General features: G+C 43.7%; 1 protein-coding gene across 11 annotated transcripts in view; it reads left to right on the top strand.

Moving 5' to 3' along the window:
- Window positions 1-14,152, top strand: part of gramd1bb (GRAM domain containing 1Bb) — a 149,804-nt gene that overhangs the window by 82,653 nt on the left and 52,999 nt on the right. For 3 of the 11 annotated variants that reach the window (XM_083552268.1, XM_083552265.1, XM_083552276.1), the window contains exon 1: window positions 12,776-13,168. The exons of the other annotated variants lie outside the window; for them this stretch is intronic. In XM_083552268.1, coding sequence (XP_083408394.1) covers window positions 13,146-13,168 — 23 coding nt within the window. In that variant the 5' untranslated portion in view covers window positions 12,776-13,145. Of the gene's footprint in view, window positions 1-12,775; window positions 13,169-14,152 lie in introns of those variants that run through there. 11 annotated transcript variants of the gene reach the window in all.

Below are 14,152 nucleotides of genomic sequence, written 5' to 3'. Positions count from 1 at the left end.
TGTGTGTGTTTGTGTGTGTGTGTGTGTGTGTTTGTGTGTGCGTTGTTTGTCATTGTCTTTGGTCATGTTTAATACATTATTCTCATTAACCAGTAACTGCACTTCATTTGCTTTGTACTGACGTCTGTTTTATTTATTTTTTTATATTATTTCTTTTCGGACACTGAAATGTCACACAGCTGTTTCAAAAAGTCCGGAGGCAGTGATCATGTTTAGCTTGTATGCTAAATGTATTGACGACCTCATTGTGTGACCTTGGTATCGTATGGTTCTATTTGGGGCATCAAATACAACATTTTTGACATGTTTGTTAGCAAAACTCTGGTAACTAGAGATACTATGGATGTTATATACTGTATGTTAGGGCTGAAATAATTTCTCAAGATTAAAATATTAATCACGATTAATCACACGATTGTCATGAGTTAACTTGTGATTAATCTCAACTTAATCGCACATGTGATAAATGTACCTTAAATTAATACTTTAACAGTTTTTTTATTCTCTAATCAACATGGCCATGGGCGAATATTGATGCTTTATGCAATTGTATGTTTATTATAGTGAAACCAAACTCAACATTAAGCATGAAGATATATATATATATATATATATATATATATAGATATATATATATATATATATATATATATATATATATATATATATATATATATATATATATATATATATATATATATATAGATAGATAGATAGATATAGATATACACTGCCCAGATCCTTTATATTTATTTGCTGTTCATCTATCTATCTATCTATCTATCTATCTATCTATCTATCTATCTATCTATCTATCTATCTATCTATCTATCTATCTATCTATCTATCTATCTATCTATCTATCTATCTATCCTAATTCTGCATTAAAAAAAAGGCTGATAAACTGTAAACTGCTGTTCTTAGCTGCTTATAACTAAAAAACAACTTTCACAACATTAAGTGCATAGATTACAGTTAATTAATGAGAAGATCACTGTCATATAAGAGGAACAAAACACTTTTCCCACATGCCAATTTGGGTAAAAGTAACTCTTGCATCAGTGCATCATTGATTATTTTCTAATTCTAATATATTTCCAAAAAAACTCTAATAGTAGAGTTTTTAGAGAGTAATAGTTCTTTCTTTCTTTCTTTCTTTCTTTCTTTCTTTCTTTCTTTCTTTCTTTCTTTCTTTCTTTCTTTCTTTCTTTCTTTCTTTCTTTCTTTCTTTCTTTCCTTCCTATTTGTCATGTCACTGATTGAGCGTAATGTGATAAACATGCGCTCAGTGCGTATTGTTTAGTCCGGATCAGCAGCTTTTTGTTGCAGCTGTGTATACAGCACTCACAGGAGGATTTTCTCTATGACTCAGATCACAGGCTATTCATATATTTGAATAGGTGTGTATGCATGTGTTTGTTGATGTATAATCAGGCATAATCCCATCATCTGACCAGCAATGTTGCTGTCTGATTGGTTAGCTGTGATCAACCGACAGTCGACTGTAGTTTAGTGGAGGAGGCATATACGTATACACTATATACACTACAAAAAAGTGAGAAAGACAGACAGAGAAACAGAAAGAGAGTTATTATTCATAGCATACACGTTCATGTTTTTGTCTGACAGTGGCTTCATCTCACATACAGTAGATAAAAAAAAGTGTGGCAAAAGAGAATGCATCTGTGACAGCTTGCAGTAGCATAGCATTTTTTTTTTTACTTGAACTATCAGACCTGTTGCATCATGTCAAATCGAGCTCCATGGGTTGAAGTGGAATATTCTGAGTGACCTGCTGTAGAACTCTGACCTCAACCCTATTGAACACCCCTGCTTCCTAGTCATCAATTCATAAAGTTTTAATGGAACGTATTGTTAGATGGTTACTCACGTGTCCTAATGAATGGTCATCAGAATTTATTGCTGGAGACACGTCAAAGCAATTTGTATAAGGGCATCTGCCAAATGAATGTAAATGTGAATAACTTTCTTTCGGCTTCTCCCGTTAGGGGTTGCCACAGCGGATCCTCCGCACGTTTGATTTGGCACATGTTTTTACGCTGGATGCCCTTCCTAACGCAACCCTCCCCAATTTATCCGGGCTTGGGACCGGCACTAAGAGTGGCTGGGGATGGTTCCCTGACCGGGGATCGAACCCGGGTCGCAGCGGTGAGAGCGCTGCATCTTAACCACTAGACCACCAGGGGACCTTAATGAATGTAAATGTGAATAGGGTGAAAAAATTCATCATGCTCTGAAATTGTCATCATATTCTATTCCACCTGAGTAACAAGTCCCTGTGAGTCTGTTAAGACCTTACAAGCGTATTACTACAATTTTATTTTATGGTTATTAAAAAAAGATTATTAGTCATATAGTCATTAGACATCAATAAAAGTATTAGTCATTCACACATTTAATCATTCAATGGTGCAAATCTTGTTTGAAAAGTAGAAGATGCTGCAGCAGTTGTGTTTACTACAATAAAATATTTGATGTGAACAGGGGTGTCTAAACTTCTGCATGCATCTGTACTTTATATAAGCAGAGCAGAAAGGAGCTGTCCGTTCAGCACCACACCTCCTCTTGCTTTATCCACAGTCCAGACAGGAACCTGAGGAACACTTCCTGATTTGCCCAGTGGATGTAGAGTGCATCCAGAAAGTATTCACATCACTTCACTTTTCCCACATTTTGTTATGTTACAGCATTATTCCAAAATGGATTCAATTCATTATTTTCCTCAAACATTTCTAAAAAAAAAAAAAAAACATAATGACAACGTGAAAGAAGTTTGTTTGATTTTTTTGCAAATTTATAAAATAATACCAAATAAAAAAACTCAAATCTGAACTTAGGTGCGTCCTGTTTCCACTGATCATCCTAGAGATGTTTCTACAAGTCCACATGTGGTAAATTCATTTGAATTTTTAGTTAATGCATACACACCTATTAACTTTTAGTCCCTATAATCAACATCCAGGTGATGTTTCTACTGCTTTACTAATAAAACTGTCAAGTGCCTAACCCAGACAAATAATTCCCAGAAGATTCATTCTCTAGAAGTTTTTCTTAACATGGATGCTTTGCTCATTTGCTCTTTACATCTACAATGATATGGACAAAAGGTATTTTTACCTTTAAACTATTACCACAAAGGTGAAATCACACAATTGTATAGGATGTCTTTGGATGCGGACCAAACACTGTTCCAGTATGACAATGCCCCTGTGTACAAAGCCAGGTCCATGAAGATATGCTTCACATTGGTTGGAAGGAAAGATCTTGAGTGAACCACTATAGAACCTAAACCTCAAACTTAATGAACACCTTTGGGATGAATAGAAATGCTGAGTGCACCCCAGGTCTCCTCACCTACATCAGTACTTGATTTTGTACATGCAATAGTGGTTGAATTAGATGAAGTGGTAGATGGTGTACCTAGGAAAGAACGATTGGTGATTGGGGCAGACTTTAATGGGCATGTAGGTGAAGGGAACAGAGGTGATGAGGAGGTGATGGGTAGGTATGGTTTTAAGGAGAGGAATGTGGAAGGGCAGATGGTGGTAGATTTTGCTAAAAGGATGGAAATGGCAGTGGTGAACACGTATTTTAAGAAGAAGGAGGTTTATAGGGTGACGTATAAGAGTGGAGGAAGGTGCACACAGGTGGATTATCTTCTGTGTAGGAGATGCAACCTGAAGGAGATTGGAGACTGTAAGGTGTTGGCGGGGGACAGTGTAGCTAGACAGCATCGGATGGTGGTCTGTAGGATGGTTTTGGAGGCGAAGAAGAAGAGGAGGAAAGTAAGGTTTGAAAGAAGAATAAGATGGTGGAAACTGAAGGAGGAAGAGTGTAGTGTGAGGTTCAGGGAAGAGGTCAGACAGGGGCTTGGTGGTGGTAAAGAGGTGCCGGATGATTGGGCAACTACTGCAGGAGTGATGAGGGAGGCAGCTAGAAAAGTACTTGGTGTGACATCTGGAAATAGAAAGCAAGACAAGGAGACGTGGTGGTGGAATGAGGAAGTGCAGGAGAGCATTAGGGGAAAGAGATTGGCAAAACAGAAGTGGGATCGACAGAGTGATGAGAAAAGTAGGCAGGAGTACAAGGAGATGCGGCAGCAGGTTAAAAGGGATGTGGCGAAAGCCAAGGAAAAGGCATATGAGGAACTGTATAAGAGGTTGGACACTAAGGAAGGAGAAAAGGATTTATACCGATTGGCCAAGCAGAGGGACCGAGCTGGGAAGGATGTACTGCAAGTTAGAGCAATAAAGGATGGAGAGGGAAATGTGTTGACTAGTGAGGAGAGTGTGTTGAGAAGATGGAGGGAGTATTTTGAGCAGCTGATGAATGAGGAAAATCAGAGAGAGAGAAGGTTGGAGGATGTGGAGTTGGTGAAGCAGGATGTAGATAGGATTAGTAAGGAGGAAGTGAGAGCAGCGATTAAGAGGATGAAGAATGGAAAGTCGGTTGGACCAGATGACATACCGGTAGAAGCGTGGAGATGTTTAGGAGAGATGGCAGTGGAGTTTTTAACCAGATTGTTTAACAGGATTCTGGAAGGGGAGAGGATGCCTGAGGAATGGAGAAGGAGTGTGCTGGTACCGATCTTTAAGTATAAGGGAGATGTGCAGACCTGCAGTAACTACAGGGGAATTAAGTTGATCAGTCACACCATGAAGTTATGGGAAAGAGTAGTGGAAGCCAGGCTGAGAGAAGAGGTGACCATCTGTGAGCAACAGTATGGTTTCATGCCGAGGAAGAGCACCACAGATGCCTTATTTGCTTTGAGGATGTTGATGGAGAAGTATAGAGAAGGACAGAAGGAGCTGCATTGTGTATTTGTGGATTTAGAGAAAGCGTACGACAGGGTGCCGAGAGAGGAGTTGTGGTATTGTATGAGTAAGTCAGGTGTGTCAGAGAAGTATGTGAGGGTGGTGCAGGACATGTATGAGGACAGTGTGACGGCAGTAAAGTGTGCAGTAGGTACGACAGACTGGTTCAGGGTGAAGGTTGGACTGCATCAAGGATCGGCCCTGAGCCCTTTCCTGTTTGCAGTGGTGATGGACAGGTTGACGGACGAGGTCAGACAGGAGTCTCCCTGGACTATGATGTTTGCAGATGATATTGTGATTTGTGGTGAGAGTAGAGAGCAGGTTGAGAAGAGCCTGGAGAGGTGGAGATATGCGCTGGAGAGAAGGGGAATGAAAGTCAGTAGGAGTAAGACAGAGTACATGTGTGTGAATGAGAGGGAGGGCAGTGGAGTGATGCGGTTGCAGGGAGAAGAGGTGGAGAAGGTGGAGGAGTTCAGGTACCTGGGGTCAACAGTGCAAAGTAATGGAGAGTGTGTTAGGGAAGTAAAGAAAAGAGTGCAGGCAGGGTGGAGTGGGTGGAGAAGAGTGACAGGAGTGATTTGTGATAGAAGAGTATCTGCAAGAATGAAAGGGAAAGTTTATAGGACTGTGGTGAGACCTGCAATGTTGTATGGATTAGAGACAGTGGCATTGAGTAAAAGACAGGAGGTGGAGCTGGAGGTAGCAGAGCTGAAGATGTTGAGGTTTTCGTTGGGAGTGACGAAGATGGACAAGATTAGAAATGAGTTTATTAGAGGGACAGCACATGTAGGATGTTTTGGTGACAAGGTGAGGGAGGCGAGATTGAGATGGTTTGGACATGTGCAGAGAAGGGACATGAATTATATTGGTAGAAAAATGCTGAAGATGGAGCCACCAGGTAGGAGGAAAAGAGGAAGGCCAAGGAGGAGGTTCATGGATGTGGTGAGGGAAGACATGCAGGTAGTTGGTGTAAAAGAGGCAGATATAGAGGACAGGGTGGTATGGAGACAGATGATCCGCTGTGGCGACCCCTAATGGGAGCAGCCGAAAGAAGAAGAAGAAGAAGAAGAATAGTGGTTAAATGTGCACAAATCTCCACAAGCTCATTCCAAATTCTAGTGAAACATCTTCCCAGAAAAAGTGGCGGTTTTTATGACAGGAAATGGGGACTAAATGTGGAAAGGGATGTTAAAGAAACAAATACTAAAATTATGAACAGGTGTCAACAAACCTTTGCCATATCGTGTATATCTGGATTTCTGTATTGTAACATAAAATATAAACATAAACAAATGAATGATTAAGAAGTAGGCATCTGCTAAGAAGGACATTTGGAACTGGGCTGAGATGGGAAGCTTGTTATTAGCCATATTTATCCAGTGTGTGTATCTCAGAGTGACATCAGACCGCACGAGCATCTTCACCAAGTCAGTCTGTAATTTAGAGTCTCTAAAATACCCGTTGTCTCTTTCTGCCTTTTCTGCGTCTGAGTTGTCTCACCTTCACAGTCGTGCGCTTTCCCAGAATCCCGAGTGTTGTTGTGGTCTATGCAGCTGTCTCTGCTCCGTGGTGGCCATGTCAATGAGTGTATCTTGTATGTGTGTGTGTGTGTGTGTGTGTGAGAGAGAGAGTGAGAAAGAGAGAGAGAGAGAGAGAGAGAGAGAGAGAGAGAGAGAGAGAGAGAGAGAGAGAGAGAGAGAGAGAGAGAGAGAGAGAGGTGTTTATGGAACTTCTCAGCACAGCCTGTTTCCTGCAGGTCATATGGGGCGTTTTGCTGAATGTCAGCTCGAGCTGTTTGTTCCCGCTGTTTAATCCCTCTATATCAGCCGAGTTAAGAAACAGCACAGAATGCCCACATTCACATCCAGCTCTGGCTCTCGTCACAAGTTTTTATGTAAGCCAAGCTTAGAGACCGAGCTGCGGAAATAACAGCACTTGTTTTGCATTTCACTTTTTTCCTTTTTTTTTCTTTTTTTACAGGGTTTAATTTAGGGTTTCAGAATGAGTGACTAAATCCCAAGCAGGATTCATTTGTTTTTACCCTTTTGCTGAGTTGCACACAGTTTATTAGCAAGGAAAAATAAATGAATGAAGTTCGAGAGCTGCAGTTTGCAATAAAATGAATACTTGTTTATAGATTCATAGAATGCCACATATAATGCCTTAGATGATTTTTTTGGAATTTGTAAATATTGGCATGCTTTTTTTAGCCATTAAGATTGTTCAGCCGGATGATGTCTTTATGTCTTGTGACTCTTAAATGCATGTTTCTTCACGAAGGCATGTTTGTAAACACTGGCAATTTCTATACAAAAGAAAAGGCATGTTTCTACACACTGTCAGGTTTCTACACACTCAGATATCTACACAATGTCAGGTTTCTACACACTCAGATTTGTACACACATTTAGATTTCTACACCCTGAAAGATTTTTACACTCAGTTTTCTACACACTGTCAGGTTTCTGCACACTCAGATTTTTACACACTGACAGATTTTTACACACTCAGGTTTCTATACAATGACAGATTTCTACACCCTCAGGTTTCCACACACTCAGATTTCTATACATTCATATTTCTACACACTGACAGATTTTTACACATTCAGGTTTCTACACACTGACAGATTTTAACACACTTAGGTTTCTACATACTTAGGTTTCTAAACACTAACAGATTTAAACATACTCAGGTTTCTACACACCGACAGATTTTTACACACTTAAATTCATACACACTGACAGACTTTTACACACTGACAGATTTGTACACAATCAGGTTCTGACATACTGACAGATTTCTACACAAAAAAAGGCAGGTTTCTACACAAAAGTGGGTTTCTACATACTGACAAGTTTTCATACTGAGGTTTCTGCACAAAAGCAGGGTTCACTTTTAGGAACTCGAGCTGCGTCATCAACGATTTGGGAAAGCTTCAGCGTTGTCCATGCTCTAAATTACGTGTGTAATCTGTTCAGTAGAAAGCACAGCTTCACCGGCGGGATGATATCACAAACAAGAAGCTACAAAAGCACATGGAGTGAAGCCGGCGCTAGCTTTTGTTTATACATAAAGCGTTCTATGTGTGTGTTTGTCCCCTTACAGGTTTTTGGAAAGTGGTGAATGTCTGGAAAAAAAAGAATAAGCAACCGATCGTTCTGACTGTGCACAAAAGACAGCTTGTGCATTACTTGCTTTAGGTTGGTTCCTGAGGGTTTCCAGAGGGCTTTTGCTGAGGCAGAGCGGCACGCTGGTTCCTGGGGCTCGCAGATGGACTTGACCCTTTCTCCTTCCTCACCTGCCTTGTCCAGCACTCGCTCGCAAGTGGGAAGCATGCCTTTTGGCGGTTTCTTCAACTTGCAACATGAACTCCTCTGCGAGCGAGTAGGTATTGGAGGTTGGGACTCATGCAATTGCCAAACTTGAGATAGTTTGACCGGCCGATGAGCAGAAAGCTGTCCCATCTAGTAAGCTTAACGGGGGCTTTCTGTGACCTACATCACAACCTCCATGTCGGGGTCTGCCTCTCTTTTCTGTCCGGGTCCTGGTCTAAACCGTATTGGGCCCGCCTCTTCAGTTTCAAACCTTGTTGTACTCCAATGTAGTGGGACTAAAAAAGTGTGGTTACGGGTCGATACCCCGGGTTGTACAGATGCTGGCTAGCTATCTCTCCCCAAGCATTGCATCGTCCCTTAAGACCCCGACACTGTCCACCCTTTTGTAACATGTTGGGTGGTGGGTAGGGCTTATGCCTCAGCAGGTTAATCCGCTGTATGCCTGCATCTGTTTGACCTGCTGCGAGAGCTAGACATAGGCGTATTTGGCTTTTAGGGCCACAAAAGAGACCATTGTGGCTGTTGGCTGGTTTATGGCCATTGTAGTCTCCTTTGAGAGGCATCTATAGCTCACCCTATCGGATCCTTCCGACAGGGACAGAGCTGTGTTGCTTGTCGGCAGCATTTCAGTGGTTCCTCCCACATTGCACCTCCTGTCACTGAGAGGTTAGAAAGCAGAGCATTGCAACTCGCACTCTCCCTGCTAGGGATCATGTGTGATGCTCTGGGCCTAAGCCCCATGAGATGACAGATCTCGGTACGTTCCTGGGATTCCGCCGGAAAAAGGGCATGGTGCACCTCATTTATATGGTGCCCCCTATGGACCTGGTCTGTAACTCTGTTTCCGCCCGGTATTGTAGTGAACCTAGAGGACTCGCTGCCTCCTTGGAGGCTCCTAGAGCTGCAACAGGGTGTAGCTTTGGCCCTATGTGTACCAGAGGTCAGTCTTGAGCAACTGATATCCTTAAGAGACTACCTGGCAGCCTGGGAAGCTCTGCCAGACGTGTCTTGGTGGGTCCTGCGTACTATACAGAGGGTTCGGTCTCTGATTCAGTTTGGGTCTTGTCCGCCCTGGTTTGATGGGGTATGTCCCACTCTGGGTCCCATGCAGGCTTTGGTCATGGAACAAGAGGTAAACACTCTCTTGAGGAAGGAGGCCATTGAGGTTGTCTCTTCATCAGAAAGTCCATGTTCCAAAAAGAATCAGGGGTTGCGTCCAATTCTAGATTTATGTCAGCTGAACCGCTCAATAATGGGGCTCAGGTTCCCTTTCGATGCTCTGGGAATGCAACTGCCTTGTCTATGCTCAGAATAATGAGCCTAATCAGTCAAAATTGAAGGCAGGCTGTGACCGGCAGGGTGACGTCTGGGCAGTGCCTCGGCGCTAGACACACTGGAGGTCAGACTGATAACCTTAAGGGAGCACCTGGCAGCCTGGATGGCTTTGCCAGACATGTCCCGGTGGGTCCTGCACACTGAATAGCGAGGCTATGCGATTTAGTTTGGGTCTCGCCCACCCTGGTTCAATGGGCTCTCTCCCACTCTCCCACTGATGAGAAAAGTGCAGGCCCGGGTCCTGGAACGAGAAGTAGACATTCCCCTGAGGAAGGAGGCCATCAAGGTGGTCCCTCCATCAGACAGAGAGTCCAGGTTCTACAGCCGGTACTTCATAGTTCCCAAAAAGAACGGTGGGTTGCATCCTATCCTAGATCCACATTAGCTGAACCGTTTTTTGATGAGGCTTCGGTTCAAAATTCTGACTCTCAAGCAGGTCATGTCTCAGATCAGATCCAAGGATTGTTTGTCAGGGTAGATCTGAAGGACACATACTTTCATGTACCCATCCTCCCTGTATTCTCAATGATATTGATGATAAGTTGGTTTTAGCTTGATCAGAGCAGTTAGCATTTCAGCATTGAGCTGTCGAGCTGGGGTTTTGTCTGAATGCTGGGAAGAGTGTGCTTTCTCCATCACAGATAAATACCTATCTCGGCATCAAATGGAATTTGACGACTATGCGCGTGCAGCTTTTCTTTGCCCGAATAGCGTCCGTCCTTACGGTGGTCAGGAAGGTGAGACTGTCAGGCAGTCCAGTGACTGCTCGGGTTCATGGCAGCAGCATCCAATGTCATTTCACTTGGCCTCCTGTACATGAGACCCCTTCAGTGGTCGCTCAGGGCCCAGGGGTTCTCTCAGAAGGGTAAATCCCTTCGCACGATTAAGGTCACATAGTGATGCCTATGTGCCTTAGATGCGTGGAGAGATCCCGGGTTCCTACTACCTAATGGCATTCCAGATCCTCCTGTCTGCCTAGGGGAAGCTCCTCTCTCTCAGAGCAGCTTATATCCCAGGCTGTTTGAACAAAGGTGGTGGAGCAGATTTGGAAGACATTTGGCAAAGCCCAAGTAGACCTGTTCGCATCTTTAGAGATGTCACCTTGTCTCCTGTGGTTTTCTCTGTATCTACCAGCCCCACTGGAAGGTGGCGCCCCCATCAGGGGGCGCAATAGTTTACCCCCGCCTGAGTTGAAGCTGTGGCTGTGGCCCCTGAAGGGGCACAGCTCAGAGGTTCCGGTCCAGAGCTTCCTCCACGAGGGGGTCATATGATGCGAGATGGGGCCTGTTCACTGCATGGTGCTCCCGGCACCAATAAGACTCAGTCCACTGCCCAGTTGGTTTAGTGCTGGAGTTTGTGCAGGAGCAGTTTGCAAAAGGGTTGGTTCCATCCATTAAAGTCTACGCGTCCGCCATTTTGGCGTATCACGCCCCATGTCTGGGCATTCACTGGGCAGAGACCCACTCCTGACGCATTCTCTCCACGGCACCCGGAGGCTGAGACCCCCCCGGTGCATCCAAGAGTGCCTGGGTGGGACCTAGCCATAGTGTTGGAGGCTCTGTCTAAGCCCCCCTTTGAGCCTTTAGTCGAGATTTCATGGAGGCACTTGTCCATTAAAACCGCGTTGTTGCTGGCTATCCACTCTCTGAGGAGATTAGGTGATTTACAGGCCCTCTCATTGGCCACCTCTTTCTTGGAGTTTACTCCAGGCATGGCCAGTGCCTTCCTGCACCCTAGAGCGGGTTATGTTTCCAAGGTGCCCCTGGTTGTCCCACAACCTGTCAGGCTCCAGGCATTAACCCCCCCCCCCCCCCCCCCCCCTATTAAAGACCCCAGACCAGGAGAGATTGAACCAGATGTGCCCGGTCCGAGCACTGGACTGCTATGTCCGCCAGACGAGTCTCTGGAGGAAGTCGGAACAATTGTTCATCTGCTATGGCCCTCTCAGGAAAGGCTCATAAGCAGACACTCAGCAAATAGATTATTAACGCCATAGCGTCTTCTTACGGGTCCTCTGGTTTCCTCGCTCCATTCGGGGGCAGAGCTCACTCTACCCGGAGTGTGGCTGCCTTTAAGGCTTGGTCCGCTAGAGTGTCTCTCCAAGACCTCTGTGATGCTGAGTGCTGGTCCACTTTTGCCAGGTTTTACAACCTTGACCTCTGTGCCACTCCTGGCACCTCCATTCACACTAGTCAGGGACTGGTCGGTGTGGTGGTATTGGACTCTTGTTCCCAAGCCTTCCGACACAGCTTAAGTTCCTGAAAGGGAATGTCTCCAGGTTACATATGTAACCCTGGTTTCCTGATGGTACGAGACGCTGCGTCTCCAGGCCACACTGCTGGCATCCCTGCAGCACTTCCTGCCCCTTTCAGAAGCTTGCGCTGGCTTCACTCCATGTGCTTTTATTGCTTTCTGGTCATGACAGTTTTTACACACTGACAGATTTCTACACAAAGCAGGTTTCTACACAAAAGATAAGTCTCGTTTTTACACACTATCATCTTTCTACACAACATAAAGAGGCACGTTTCTACACACTTGCATTACACAATGTCATTGATTTACACAAAGGTAAAAGGACGTTATGTAAATAATTTTTCTTTACTCTATATTTTACCTATAAGAACATCGACCTGTGAATTCACAAGCTGCAAATAGAAGGTTATGGTGCTCACACCAGAGTTTTATACCGGCATGACTGGGTCTGAATTTCACCTGTCTGAGAATCTGGCTATTGCCATTTCTAAAGAGCAAGTGTTAAGCAAATATTGGATTAAATTATGGAAAAATCCAAAGTCATAGCAAGGTCAAACATTTGAAAAAGGACTAAGCACTAATGGAATCTGATTATTGAATCAAGCCCTGTGATGACATGAATGGAAAATGACCTCAAGCATATAATGAGGATGTTTACTGATCAGACCCTCTAACACACTGTTTGTGGGTGTGTGTGTATTAAAAGATTAGCAGAGAGCTGATTGAGGCTGACAGGAGGGAGTGACAACAGTGCACCATAATCTCTCAATACACACACACACCATCACTTCTTTGCTGCCCAAAAAAACAAAAAACAAACAGGAGAATAAACACTCAGCTAAACAAAACAACGATCCAACTTACAGAGCAGAGATCACAGACTGAGCATGCTCAGTAGTGTTCGGCTCAGCAAGTCTGCTGTTCAGCTGCAGTATAGCCGAGAGAGAGATAACGACAGAGAGGGAGGGAGGGAGGGAGGGAGGGAGAGAGGAAACGAGGGAGGGAGAGAGACCGAGAGAATTCAACTCATTGACAGAGCAATAGAGAAGGATAAATGTACTGATTGTGTGCACACTCCGAATCACACACACATTCCATCCCGGTTCATCTCGTCGATTTTATCTCGTGTTCGTCTTTTTTTATTTCCGTACTCTCTCGCTCTCTCTCTCGGTTACTTAAAGCACTACCTGATAGCATTGAGGGACCATCTGGCGCAGTAGGGAGCCTGTTAGCGTCAGCGTCAGAGCTCGGAGCAGTTCTCGAATGGGACGGCACAGCAGGACGCAGTCTTTCCTCTCCGGCTGCTTTCTGCTGACATGCAGCCCGACAGGAGGCAGCCGGTCGCCAGCATGCCCAGCACCACACGTTCTGCGCCGCACTCATGAGAGGCTTCAAACTTGCCTGGTAAGGACACATGCACTAGGCAATTTATAGCCTGAAAATCATGGAATAGGTGAAGCTATTGGACAGAGTTTTTTTCTTTTTTTTCTGTATGTGTCTTGTTCTGTGATCGTTGTGAATATAAACACTTATATGTTAATAGTATTAATACTGTATGCAGAAGTTCTGGCTTTGATCATGCTGGAGACATTGTTGCCATTTCCATGTCCATTTGATACATAACGCGGTGAAAGTAGGCTGTTCTTAGCCACATTTAGTAACTAGGTTCTGTAGCAAAAGGATAGGAATCTAAAAGCGGGTAAAGCCCAGGCTAGTCATGTGACCATATAACGATGACTTTTTTTATCTAAGCTGTAATTTTCTTCACTTTCTTGCTTAACAGTAATATAAATGACAGAAGTCTGGCTGTAGACCATATTTTATAGATTCATGCATGATAGTCATAGTGTGTCCTATTAAAATATTTTCTGAAAATGAAAAGAATTCAAACGTGGCATCATCAACATGTTACCTCATTATTTGAAAGAAAATGTTTTTTTGGCACTTTTTCCACAGTTTAGTCATTTGTCAAGTCCCATCCAACACCAACCAGGTCTCTTGTATTGCTTGCCAGTTAACATCCGGTGACGGTGATAGCTAACAATTGCAAACTTATTGTTTCAAACTAGGGTTACTTAGGCCATGTCCATGCTAATAAATTTTCTTTTCTAAAAAAGTTTGTAGCCTTAGAACAGAGGTATCCAATCTTTTCTGCAAAGGGCCAGTGTGGGTTTCAGGTTTTCATTCCAACCAATCAAAGACCACACCTGATAGTCATTGCGAATGAAAATCATTCGATTTAAACAGGCAGAAATTGGTGTGGAGCTGTTCGGTTAGAATGAAATCAAACCTTTGTGGAAAAGATTGGACACCCCTGCCTTAGAGGAAAGCTCTATCCACCCTCTATTGCAAACATGAGTTCACAGATGACTACAGGTTTCAACAGAG

This window comes from Silurus aristotelis (assembly GCF_946808225.1).
Source record: "Silurus aristotelis genome assembly, chromosome: 10".
Lineage (NCBI taxonomy): Eukaryota > Metazoa > Chordata > Actinopteri > Siluriformes > Siluridae > Silurus > Silurus aristotelis.
The sequence above is the reverse complement of the archived record's forward strand: the minus strand, read 5'-3'. Positions and strand labels throughout refer to the sequence as shown.